Raw genomic sequence first — 13,283 nt, 5'->3', positions numbered from 1 at the left:
CGCTGACCTGGCCAGTGATGCCCCAGCTCACTCTGGGGAGGCAGAGAGGTGGGCTCCCAGCTCGGGAACAAACCGTTCAGCCTCAGAGACCTCGCCTCCACACCCCAAACTGGACACAGCTATTTTCCTTGCCTCTCGGCTAGGGTGGGCGGGGAGCTGAGTAGAAAACCTAGGCTCTCAGGGCTGAGGTGGGAGGTGGGGATATTGTGAGGTTCGACCTTCTGTTGGAAAGGTGGGTGCTGGGGCTCAAGGAGGGAGGGAGCTGCCAGCATGTGGTCGTGGGCTGTACCTTTCAGGGTTCACCGCTCCACCTACCCACTCTGCCCAAAGGCTCACCTGTCCGTTAACTCGGAACATATGCGGGGCCGTGCCTCCCCGCGTGTGGTGCTGGACGGACAGATGGCCCTTCTCCTGCCATATGCTCCAGCCTGTTTAAGTGTCAGGGCTGAAAGGGGGCTCTGCCCTCTCGCCAGGGCTAGGGAGGTGCTCCTGTCGCTGAGCTGGACACTGGGCTGGCTTTCCCCATCCCCGCACCCCTCTGTCCCCCCGTAGCTCTGTCCACATCTGGCCTAGAGCTCAGCTGGGTGCCAGGGACACGCACAGAGAGAGGTGAGGGCAGCGGGGCATCACCGGCCAGGTCAGCACTGGGAGGCAGGAGAAAGGCCCACGGCCGATGAGTGATCAGACGGTCAGAGCTCCTGCAGGTGTTAGGTGGTGGTCAGGGCGGGGCTGGCCAGCCTGGAGGAGCAGGTGGGCACGCCAGCAGACACTCGAGGGCCCTGGGTGGGACTGAGAAAGGTGCAGAGGGGAGGGGGAAGGCTCTTGGGTGAGCGGGGTGTTGTGAGCCAGGCAGGGATGTGGAAGGGACCTGAGAGTTCACGCCGAGGAGTGGGGAGGCTCTGCCCAACACGCCTTATTTTTAGAGGCAGGTCTCGGTGTCAGCGGTGGGGCGGGCACGTGTCTGATTAGATTTAGCTTGTGTCTGATGCAGCGATCACGATCGTTATTTTGGCTTGGAGCGTTGCTGGGAAGCTGACTCTCTACCTGTCGCTGCCGCCTGCTCACTCGCCGGGGGGATGGAACCGACCCGAGGGAGGCCAGGGACTTCCCTAGTGAGCCTCCGATCTTGAGAACCCCTGGGGGCAGGGGCCCCTGGGATCCAGGGAGAGGAAGCAGGGAGCCCAGTCCTGCTCTGGATCCACTCAGACCCCTTCTGGGTCACAGAGCCACTTCCCGCCCGCCGCCCGTCCGCCTCAGCCTGCCCCCTCTGGCACTGGCTTTCCGCTTATCTTAATTTATTGATGAAAACTTGTTTTACGGTCCAGAGCACAGACGGCAGCAGCTCCCTGCCAAAAGAAAGCCGGCTTGCAGAGCGGGAAAGCCAGCTGCCTCCCGGAGATGGGCGTCTGGGGACTGGGCGGGCGGCAGAGTGGGGAGGGCGCATGTGGGCTGACGGGTGTGTGGCCTGGATGGGCCCTGGTGGGCACCCCTGGGGGCTGGGGGCTGAGGACCCCTGTCCACCACTGGCCCCTGGCTTACAGCCGCTCTGCCGGGTCTCAGCAGTCTGGGTGAATGAAGGCCATAAATACTCATAACGACCCTCGTTGATAGCTCTGTGAAGGCGCCACGCTGGGAAGTTTATTTTTTCGTGAATCTCATTCAATTCCAACTACAACTCTGTGTGGTAGGAACCGTGAATTACCTTGTTTGAAAGAACAAGCCCTGCAAAGTTGTTTTCTGAGCTTCCCTGGCATGTACCTGAGAGCACCGTGAACTTGAACTGAGGCCAAAGCCGTCCCTGCCCCGCCCCGGACCTCAGCCTGGTCCCGTGCTCTTCTGCTCGTCACGGATGCCTTTCCGGCCGGGTCTTGCCGGTCCAGCCAGGGCTCCCGCTCCTGTGTGGCCATGGCCTGGCTCGGGGGAGGTACTGGGACCCCTGCAGAGGGACCGGGCTGAAGGGCGTCGGGGCCGCGGTCAGGCCTCCCTGATGCCCCTTCCTAAAGAGAGGAAAGTCTCATGTCCCTTTCTGGGAGCTCCTCTGAACTCAGTCTCCTGGTGGGTCAGAAGCATTGTCCTCAGGAGCCTGTGGGCCGTGCAGGGGGAGGTGATGGGCCTTCAGGAGACGAGGCTGAGGCTCCCGCGAGCTTCAGGGGCCTCGTCCTTGATGCGGGTAGCAGCAAACCCCGGGTGACTGTGGGAAGCATGTGGAAGCCCCCCTCCCCCAGGAAACTGGGACGCGGGGAGTGGATTGGTTCCACAAGCTCCTCTGGGTGTAGCACTAGGAGCACGGAAAGAAGGTCTGCTGAGCTCCAGGCTCGTGTGTTTCATTCCCTCTGGCTTCCTCGTGCAGCGGGATAGCCAACAGTTTCCACAACTCTGTTGAAGTCAGCGAAGTGGGCAGCCCTGGTTGGCTTGACTTCTACCCCACCCCTGCCCCCTGTATGCCCCTCTCCCTATGGGGGCGCCCCTAGCGATGGGTCCTCTCCTGCACCCACCCAGCCTGCACCCAGGACGACCGTCTGCTGTTCCTCCCCTCTGTGATCTCTCCCTGGACTGTGTCTGGGCCCTCTCCTCCCCAACACTTCTCCCTGCCTCCTTTGACTCAGACTGGGCCGCAAAGTTGTCGAGAATGTTTAATAAAATGAAGATTTTAAAACTTGCTTATTTTTTGTCTGTTTGAGGCACAGAGATTGTTTTTTAAAAAAACAACAACAAAACTTGGCAATGGCACCCCACTCCAGTACTCTTGCCTGGCAAATCCCATGGACGGAGGAGCCTGGTGGGCTGCAGTCCATGGGGTTGCAAAGAGTCAGGCATGACTAAGCGACTTCACTTTCACTTTTCACTCTCATGCATTGGAGAAGGAAATGGCAACCCACTCCAGTGTTCTTGCCTGGAGAATCCCAGGGACAGGGGAGCCTGGTGGGCTGCCGTCTATGGGGTCACACAGAGTCGGACACGACTGAAATGATTTAGCAGCAGCAGCAGCAGCAGCAGCAGCATAGCCGATTAACGATGTTGTGATAATTATGGGTGGACAGCGAAGGGACTCAGCCATTCATATACAGGAATCCACTCTCCGCCAAACTCCCCTCCCATCCAGGCTGCCACACAGCATTGAGCAGCGTTCCCTGTGGTGTGCAGTAGGTCCTCGTTGGTTATCTACTTCAAATACAGCAGTGGAGGCCCAGAGATTCACCAGTCATAGCATTCGGAATCACTTCAAACTGGATTAAAGTCCAGCTCAGACGAGGTCGTAAACCCCTGATCCTTGGTTTCCTCCTTTGCGACGTGTGGAGGCATGGGAAACCATAGGACGCCTCTTGTCTGGTTTTTGTGGCAAGGCGGGGTTGGCACAGCTCTTGGTGTGGATTCGGGTCAGTAGCTGCCAGTTTCCTCATCAGCGTTCTCCGTGTCTTCCTTGTCATCGTCACCACCATCATGGTCACCCTCCCTGCCCTCCCCACCCTCCTCGTCTGCAGGTGGGTGCCAGGTGCTCCCTATACATTGTGGCTGGCCTTTCTCTCTCCCAGCCTGGACATGTCCAGGAAACCTTTTCTAATGCCTTTGGGATGCCCTAGATCTAAGCCGTGGGGCCTGGTGGGTCAGAACATGGCTTCCGGAGTCAGATTTCCTTTGTTGTTTCACCATCTAACCTCTCAGTGTCTTGGTCCTCCCAGGCTGTGGAACTGGAAGGACGAAAATGACCACCCTGGGACCCTGCCATTGGGTCGGGAGGATTAAGTAAGGCGTGTGGGGCATGTGGTCAGTGTCCCTGGCAGCACAGCTTTGGGGGGAGAGTGAAGTCAGGGATAGGATGGGGTGAGGCATGGTCCTCCCTGAACCAGCTCTGTGACCTGGGACATACTAGCTTGCTGACCCTGGCCTGGCTGCTTTCAGCGAGTGACCTGATCACAGTGAGCACCTTGAGGAATAGAGTGGGCCAGGGTCTCCGGTTCTACTAGCGGACGAAGAGGTGGCAGAGTTGGCTCAGGGGTGGGTGAGAAGGGGTCTCAGACTGACATGTAACTTGGTGCAGAGACCATCACTGTCAGGGTGGCTTGAACTTAACCAGCCCATGCACCCCACCCCCCACAAAGCATGTCAAAAATGCCAAGTCCTGGCATGGGTGGACACAGCTCCTGGCTGGCAGTATAAATAATCCGGCTGTGGGCACAGCATCCCTGGAGAGAGGACCAATCGCGTTGGCCACGTCCAGGGCTTAGAGCAGACGTGGGTGTGGGCAGGCTGTCCTGGGGCCAGAGGTGGACCTGGTTGTCAGTCCGATCCTTCCCGATATCTATACGTGTAATTAGAGAGTGTTATTTGCTGAACTGGAGCCAGGGAAGACCATTCTCGTTACATTATTAAAGGGCCTCAGTTCCATGAGATACTGAGTGGAGGAGGCAGCCTTACTGAATGAGAAGCACCCAGAAATGGACGGCACTTTCACGCTGCAGCTTTTCTTCCTCTCTGGGGGAGTGGGGGGAGCTGGGGACAGCTTTCCTCAAACAGGGAGAATGGCCACATTCTGTAGGGTGAACTAGAGTCTCCCAGACCATTTGTTCTCTGCCGGAAAGATACGATGTGAATTCAAGGTATCCCTGCATCTTCCAGGGGGTGTGAATAACAGCACGGTACCTTGTATCATTTGTATTCTCAGGAACACAGAGTGCTCGGCGGGCATAATCCCGTCACCCTCCAGTGTCCCTGAGTGCTGGGGAGGTGTTTTTTCCCCTCTCCCTCAGTCTTTAGTGGAGTGACATCCCAGAAAGGCCAAGCGGCCGGAGATGCTGGACCATTGCCTTCCCCGGGGCTTCACATCCGTAGATGCGGGCCGCGGATGGTTGTACTTTCTCAGGAAGCCGGCGTGGCCCTGGCTTCAATGTGGACCTTGAAAGCCATCCCTGCCTCCCGCAGCGGCCCGGGTTCCACCTTCCATTCCATGCTTTGATGCTGTCCACGGTGCCTTTCTCCCCAGATGCATCAAATAAAACAGATACAGGAGGGAAGGAATATGCTGGTGATGAGAAATCCTCTCTCCAGATTCAGAGCTGACAAGTGTCCCAGGTCCTTGGCGCTCTTCCCTCCAACTTCTGGTGACCTTGGGAGCTCAGACAGTGCCCAGCTGTCTGACAGGTCCAGAACTCAGGCAGCCGTGGTGCTTGGGGCGCCGTGCACACCCACCCTGCCCCAGCTCTAGGCACCCCGTGTGCACTCACACTCTCCCGAGAGTGCTCCTGGGGGTGGTGGCCTGAGGCTGCGAGTTGTGTCCTGTTGGGTGCTAACAAGTCCTGGAGTTGAGGTCACCTTCCCTCCTCGCTTCCAGTGGTGCAGGGGCAGCCCTCTCACTGGCTTGGGGAGCAGAAACCTCCCCCGGAGCCAGGACTGCTGCCTGTCTTCTCCTCCTGAGCCTGCTCCCTGCCATTTCAGCCTGCTTCTTCGGCGTATTCCGAGCACGATGGAGAATGACTGTGTGCTCTCCCAAGGGAGGGGGGACCCCACGTCCGGGGGCTCCATCCTTGGGGAGTGGGCTTGAGAACGCTGGGTTGCAGTGCTCCCTGTGTGACCCTTCTCCCCTGCACCCACCTCACCCCACCCCACCCCTGCTTGAGCGGGAAGATGGTGCGGATCTGCCGGGCTGGTGGCCTGGGTCAGTGTGGCTGCACCAGTGGGTGATCACGGCCCGTTTGCAAGGCCGGTGGGGGCTTCGTGTCACCCGCAGTTCTTTGGCATCTCAAGCACACACCATTCTGTGGTCCTTCTGGGCCCGATCCTCGGGCTCCATTCCCTCGGGCCCCCTTGGGGCCTCTGAGCTGGTCCCTACCTCCTTTTCCGTTTCCCTACCGAGTGAGCAGGCCTGTGGTCAGTCTGAGAAGATGGAAAGATGCTGGCACCTGAGAAGGTTGATTTGGGCCCTGCTGTCAGATTTGACGAGTCCAGATGGCCTGGGAATGGGGGTGCAGGTGGAGGTGGGGGAGGGGAGCCCTGGTGCCCTTCAGGCCTTTCTCCCAAATGGAGGGACAGTTTGGAGGACCTGAGTTGTAAGGGGGCTGTGTTGAGAGAGTGCATGGTAGACCACGCCCCCCCGCTCCCGGGTTTAGTCCTTGCTTCTTGATCCCAGCTGTCCTGGGATCTGGGCCTGCTCTTGGCACCCCTACCCTGGCCTTTGAAGCCCAGAGACAGCCACAGGACTGGTCATCACCCTGGGGTCCCACAGATGCCTGGTTGAGGTGAGCCCAATGCACTGAGGTCAGGCCAGGAAGCCCAAACAGATGGGCAGCACTTCAGCAAAACCAGCCCCTCCTTGTCCCCGTCGGGATCAGAGGACACCAGCTGGGGGCCAGGGCTGTGGTGCCTGGGCGTTTACCCACATCCAGAGCCCGAACCCCCTGGAGGGAGGAAGGGCTGTCTTCACATCTCCCCCATCTCAGCTCTTTCATCCCCAGCATTTTTTGGGGGGGGCCGTGGTGGGTCTTCATTGTTGCACGTGGGCTTTCTCTAGTTGTAGCGAGCAGGACTACTCTTAATTGCAGTGTCCAGGCTTCTCATGGCAGAGCACGGGCTCCAGAGTGCTGGCTCGGAGGTTGTAGAGCATGGGCTTAGGTGCTCCACGGCACGTGGGATCTTCTCAGACCAGGGACTGAACATGTGTCTCCTGCGTTAGGAGGTGGGTTCTTAACCACTGGACCACCAGGGAAGCCGCCCTGCCCCCAGCGCTTTTCAGAGCCTTACACGGCAAGAAGTGTCATAGCAGGACTGACAGGGTGTGCCAGGGGATCGGACTGGGGGCTCCCACATTCCCAATGTCCCTGCAAAGTTCTCTGGAGAGAAGGGGCTCAGGAAACATTTAATTTAAGAGCTTTATTAACCTCAGAGATGCACAGCAAATACAACAAATACAACAACCCCGAAGCCTGGCTGCGTCTAAATGCCCCTAGAACCATCCTAGATAGAAAATAACATCATTTTCCAATAATGAGCATGTAACTGGGTTTGAGATATGCAAATGCCGTATGTCCTGTTTATTTGGAGGGAAATTTGGCTCAGAAATATGGGTGTGATCTCCCTGTCACCTCTGCCAGCTGGTGCCACTGGGGGCTGTGAAGTCGTGAAGAAATCGGGGGCTTTGAGACAAAGTGTGGGGTCCAAAAAAGAACGGCCGAGGAATCACACTGATCGAATCCCACACAGGCTCAGTGTGAGCCACACCTGTGTCATGGCTGCCAGCCAGGCCAGGGCCGGCGCAGGCTGGATTAGTAGAGGTACAGAGCTCAGAGTGCAGGGGGGAGGGTGGGGTCTTGCTCTCTGTGCCAGCCCCTCCAGCGCTGGAACCTAACTTTCCGTAGTTGCCGGTGACTCAGAGGTGAGAGCCCTAAAAGCCTTTTTATGGGCCGGGAGAAGGCTGGGAAAGGATGTTGTTAGATATGGGACTTAGACAACTTCAAGTCCTGCCGCACTTGAGCTTGGTGGGCTTCCTGGGCAAAACGAGGACTGACACGTTAGCCGTGGGGAAGCGGATTCCTGAGTTAATAAGCAAGAATTCTGGACCAATTAGAGTTGTGCTAAAAAGAACGGAGTGTGTTATTGGCTGGTGACCCTGGGGGCCTCAGACAGAAGCTTGACCCCTAGAGCCAGGGACAGGCACGGAGGAGCCCTCTCAGTGGAGGGGCCCACCCCATCCGTGCCCTCATCCTCTTGTCTACTGGGTGGTTTGGGGGCTTTGTCCCTTTCTTACGAATCGGAAGCACTATCCATTGGCCCCGCCTCCCATTGCCGTGACAGTGAATGAGCTGCAGAGCCCCCAGAGGCAAGGACGGCTGAAGCCCCAAGCAGCCCCCCTTCCCGGTCCTGATGCTTCCTCTTCTCCTTGTGGTGAAGTTGCTGGCAGTCGGCTTCTTCCAGGGCAGGGCAGGATTGTTATCAGCCAGCACGTTGGCTGTGAAATTAAACTCGTTTCTGATTGCTCTCTTATTCTCCACATCCACTAATTTATTAAATGTCATTAAACATCCCACTGGGCCCTGGCTTGTAGAGAGCATGGGGACATGCTGAGGCTGAGGGTTTGAGGGCTTCCTTCAAAGCAAAGAGGGCGGGGGGGCCCCTGCAGAGCCACAGAGGCCACGGGGATGAAGGTAGTCAGAGGGTGTGTGGATCTCTGAGAGTCGGGCAGGAAGAGCAGGCAACTTACATAGGCGAAGGGTGGGCTTCCAGTGAGCTGGGGGGAACTCGGTGCTAGATGGGGAAGCGGGTACATGGGGGGGGGGCTTCTTTTTCAGGTGGGTTTGTGTGTCTGTGTCAGGCCCTGTTCCCAAGCCCTCCCAACCCTCCCTCCATCCATCCATCCACCCACCCACCCATCTGTCCATCCATCCATCCATCTGTCCATCCATCCATACTTACATACACCCACACATGCATCCATTCATCCATCCATCTATACATATATACATGCATACATCTATTCATACGTCCATCCATCCACCCATCCACCCATCTGTCCATCTATTCATCCATCCACCTATCCATCCACCCCTCCCTCCATCCATCCATCTACCCACCCATCCACTCATCCATGGAATAAATGTGTCTGTAGTGTCCAGGCATGCTCTGGACCCCACAGTGGGAGTGGAATGGCTGAACTGTGAACCTGACCTGGGGGTGCTGGTGTTTTCATGGGGGTGGGCAGCACATCTGCACAGCGGGCTGGGCAGGGATGTTCAGCCCTGGTGCAAAAGGGCACCCCAGGGAAGGCTGTCCCGCATGCAAGGGAAATGGTGGCCGCTGTGGAGGACACAGGCAGTGGCTGTCCCTGGGCTCTAAGCAAGTTGGGGGCATGGAGCTCAAGAGGGAGGTTGGTTCAGGGGAGGTTATGGCTTCACCCCCAGAGAACTGGGGTGCTACGTGAAAAGTACATTAGGAGATGTGGCGGAAACATATATTAAAACTACAAATCAGTGTGGTTTCAACTGAAGACGGGAAAATGCCGTGGGGTGTTGGCTAATTAGAGTAGACTTGAGCAATGAGGCCATAGCCTGCTGGTCTCAGGCTGCCTGCTGTGCCTCTGTTGGGTGGGCCCAGGGTGGTGAGGAAGATGCTGGCTCTGAAGGGTCCCTCTGAAGGGTGAGCCTGGAGGAGGGAGATCCATGGGCCCTGCCAAAGGGAGGCACTGCTCTATGCTGAAGTCACCAGCAAATGCCAGGGTTTGCCCACAGCTGGAAGTGGGTTCATTTGGAGCTCCAGTGGAAAATACCTGGAAGTGCCCTTGGTTGGGGGTTGGGTAAAGGCACCCTGGATGCCTGCCAGGCTCGGCTGGTATAGCGAGGTGCCTGGTGGCTTTGGGTTGGGAGTTTGGCTGGGTCCTGGTTTCTGAGTCACCTTGCCTTCTGAAGGTTCTTCCAGCTGTGGGCCTGATTCTAGCTGGTGGGGGTCTGAGACGTGTTGTTGCTGTGGGGAGGAAATGTCTCCAAATGCCATCAGCAGTGGCCTTTGTGGGGCAGGGATGGGGGTGTGGGTTTGAGGCGAAGATGCAGGGCTTGGGTCCCAGCTACTGGCAGCTTGGGGTGGGGGCTGCCCTGGTGCTGGCAGCAGGCCCTACCCGAGTCTTCCCTGGGGCGAGGCGATCTAGGGCAGGAAGAGAAAGGGAAGCAGGGGTGGGAGCCGGGGAGCAGCTCCCTCTCCCAGGCAGGCTCTGGGCAGCTGGCACGGCACATCAGAGGCTGGAAGCCTGAAGCCAGAGATGAGGAGCAGCGCCTGGAAGTTTTGAGCTTTTGAGGTTTCTTTCCCACATGGGGGCCCTTCCCCCAGGAGGGGCATGGGGATCCCTCCGGGGCCCACTCAGCGTCAGTGGGGTGGGGGAGCTGGAGTGTCATCCCTTGGTACCTCGGATGCTGGCGTTTCTTGCATCAAGTGCCCTGCCTGGTACCCTGAAGACCTTCCCAGGCCTGGGGCTGGGGGGAGGGCATCTCCAGCATAGAGTGTCTGGTGGCTCTGGGGGTCCCAAAGCCTACCTCCTTACCAGTAGTGAGCTGGCGGCTGCGAGGTCTCCTGTTATTCATTCCAGGGTCTGGCTTGTAGAGCCTTAAATCTTGAGCATGGAGAGCATGAATTTCCATGGGGTGATTAATGAAAGAAAAATTGAGCCGGCAGCACAGAAAGTGACCGGTTGAAGAGAGTCAGTGACAAGTTGGATGGTCTCCGTGCCTCCCTGCCAATCCAGAGCTCTGACCCGGCTGGGGGCGCCACCTGGTGGTTGCGGGGGTGGTGGCACCCAGTCCCCAGCTGAGCCGAGTAGACGCACCCCGTAAGGTGGGGGCTCTGGGCCTGGTGTGCCCACACCTCGGAGCCTTGGCCCTGTCCCTCTGGGGCTGCTGCGGGGCATGGGGCCAGGGTGGCTCTCCACGGCGCGGGGACCCAGCAGCTGCTCTGGTCATCAGACTCCATCGCTGCAGCTCTTGGGGGTGCATCTCTGGTTTAGGGGCGCTTCCCAAGTGGCTCAGTGGGTAAAAAATCCATCTGCAGTGCAGGAGACACAGGATAAGCAGGCTCAATCCCTGGGTCGGGAAAATCCCCTGGAGGAGGGCATGGCAACCCACTCCAGTATTCTTGCCTGGAGAATCCCATGGGCAGAGGAGCCTGGCAGGCTATAGTCCATGGGGTCACATGGGGTCGCAATGCGTCGGACATGACTGAGCAGAAGCACACTGGTTTAGTGACCGTGGGAAAAGCCCCACTTCCTTTGTCGTGCCCCGTCTGGACCACCTTCCTGTCTCCCTATTTATCAAAATCCTGCTCATTCGTCAAAGCCCAGCAAGCCCTTCCAGCTGCATCTTGAGTTGGAGCATCTCTCTGCACTCCTGCACAGCGCCCTGCCCCATCACCTGGTCACTGCAGTGGCCTGACTGCTCGCCTGCCCCCTTTGCCCTCCAATGGCCTGTTCTCCGTGCAACAGCCAGAGTGACCTACTAAAATCCCAGATCACGTCCCTGACCTGCTCCCGGCTCGCCATCTCACCGGGAACAGATGCTGTGAGGGCCCGCCCACTGGTGCTCACCACTGTCACCTCGCTGCCCTCTCCCCTGCCCCCAGCTGGCCAGGCTCACCCCCAGTCAGGGCTTTTCATCTGCTTTCTTCTCTGGAACTTCCTTCCCCATTTTTCACGTGGTTGACTTCTCTTCTGGTGCCTAGTCGCTCAGCCGTGTCCAACTCCTTTGCAACCCCATGGACTGTAGCCCGCCAGGCTCCTCCATCCATGGGATTCTCCAGGCAAGAACACTGGAGTGGGTTGCCGTGCCCTCCTCCAGGGGATCTTCCCCACCCAGGGACTGAACTCCCATCTCCTGCATCTCCTACACTGGCAGATGAATTCTTTATCACTGGAAAGTCCCTCCTTTCATGGGTCCCTCCTCAAATGACACTTCTCGAGAGGCCTTCCCTGACCACCCCCGCCACTGCCCTGACCCCCGATACTTTCTGACTCTTTCTTCTCCTGACTTCTTTTTCTTCACGGCGCCTGGACTTTTGTCTTCTGTTTGCGTGTGTGATGTCTGCAGCCCTCCTTCCCCAGGGCGTCTCCCTGAGCTCAGGGCAGGGCCTGGCTTTCCTGAGCGGTGGCGCCTTTCCAGTTTGTGGAACAGATTAGGGATGAAGTGTGTCTCCTCCAGGAGCCTCTGGCCCTGTCTGTTCCCACCCTCCGCCTGCATGTGGCTGCCCGGCCTTCGCTGCCACGTGTTTGCTCCCTGGAGGCTTGGATTCTGAGTGTCGCAGCCTGGCACCTGGCTCATGAAATGTTACCCAGAGGCCAGCGCCTGGCCCTGTCACCCTCTCCACAGGGCTTCTTTCTTTTAAATTCTCACAGTGGTCCCGAAGAGGCGGGCAGCGTCTCATTCTCCGCCTGCCCCATCCACCTGTCTGTGGGGCTGCGCCTCCACCTGGCACCTGAGCTCTGGGCCCTTCACCTGTTCCCCGAGCATACAGTCTGGGAAGCTGTGCTTCCCTGCCTCTCATCTGGCCCCAGTAGAGGCCCCGGGAAGACAGCTCCCTAACACCAGCACCACTGTGCTGACAACTGTGCTCTTGTTTAATTGCTCAGTCGTGTCCGACTGCAACCTCTGTAGGAGCCTCCGTAGCTCACCAGGCTCCTCTGCCCATGGGTTTCTCCAGCCAAGAACACTGGAGTGGGTTGCCATGCCCTCCTGCAGGGGATCTTTCCAACCCAGGGGCAGAACCCGCGTCTCCTATGTCTCCTCCTTTGGCAGGTGGATTCTTTACGCCAGAGCCACCAGGGAAGCCTGTGGCTGTAGGTCCTCAGTAAATACCTGGTGACGGATGGACTCAGGCTCCGCAGGGGTGGAGGAGGGAGTGTCAGTTTATGGAGCGGAAGACAGGCCGCTGTGGAGACTGCGTCGTCATGGGCATCGCAGCCCCAGGGGAGCCGTGCAGCAGAGCTGGGTGCAGCTGCCTGCTCCCTGGGGGTGTGTGGGGAGTGGTGGGTTCCTGCACAGCGGGTACCAGCCAGCCCCTCAGCCAGGCCAGGGAGCTCCTTCCTATTTCCAGCTCTGTGGACTTTTTCCTCCTGCTCTGTGGGCAAGTGCCCCTTCTCATCAGGGTGGCGGGACGCAGTGGCCGCCGAGTCTGGCTCTGAGGAATGGGGTTCTGAGGTTCTCTCCCAAAGCCCTCACTTGCTTCCCTGGCCACCCTGGCCCCACCCCACCCCCTCTCCTTCCTGAGCTCCAGGCCCTCTGCTCAGTGAGAGGCCCGCAGCCCTGCGTGTGCAGCTGGGACCTTCCGTGTTTGTCACCTGCTTTCCCTGTGCCCTATTTAATCTGTCTTCATTGAGGTGACCCTACAGGGGTCATGAGGCTGGTGTCATCCCATTTGCCAGATGAGGAGACTGAGACGCGGAGAGGCTGGGGGCTTTGTGCAGGCCACCACCCCCGCAATGTAGTTCAGGCCCTGTGGTACCTGCTCCATATCTCATGGCTGGGACCGGGGATGGGGTGGAGGGGTGGGGATGGTTGGGGCAGGACCGGCGGTCTTCCGAGTCCCATGGAGATGGAGTCGGGCTAACGGCTTTCCTTTTTCTCCAGCTCTGTGGCTGTGGGCTGCTTGGAGTGGGCATTTGGCTGTCCGTGTCGCAAGGCAACTTTGCCACCTTCTCCCCCAGCTTCCCCTCGCTGTCAGCAGCCAACCTGGTCATCGCCATAGGCACCATCGTCATGGTGACGGGCTTCCTCGGTTGCCTGGGGGCCATCAAGGAGAACAGGTGCCTCCTCCTCAGTGTA

At 58.5% G+C, this 13,283-nt stretch overlaps 1 protein-coding gene across 3 annotated transcripts in view; it reads left to right on the top strand.

The window, feature by feature from the left end:
* TSPAN9 (tetraspanin 9) overlaps positions 1-13,283 on the top strand; it is a 187,538-nt gene that overhangs the window by 168,909 nt on the left and 5,346 nt on the right. For all 3 annotated transcript variants that reach the window (XM_068971614.1, XM_068971615.1, XM_068971616.1), the window contains one exon: positions 13,089-13,280. In XM_068971614.1, the coding sequence (XP_068827715.1) occupies positions 13,089-13,280 (192 nt within the window). The remainder of the gene's footprint in view (positions 1-13,088; positions 13,281-13,283) is intronic.

Source organism: Capricornis sumatraensis, chromosome 4 (genome assembly GCF_032405125.1).
Source record: "Capricornis sumatraensis isolate serow.1 chromosome 4, serow.2, whole genome shotgun sequence".
Classification (NCBI taxonomy): Eukaryota; Metazoa; Chordata; class Mammalia; order Artiodactyla; family Bovidae; genus Capricornis; species Capricornis sumatraensis.
Note: the sequence above shows the minus strand (reverse complement) of the source record. Positions and strands in the feature narration are given on the sequence as shown.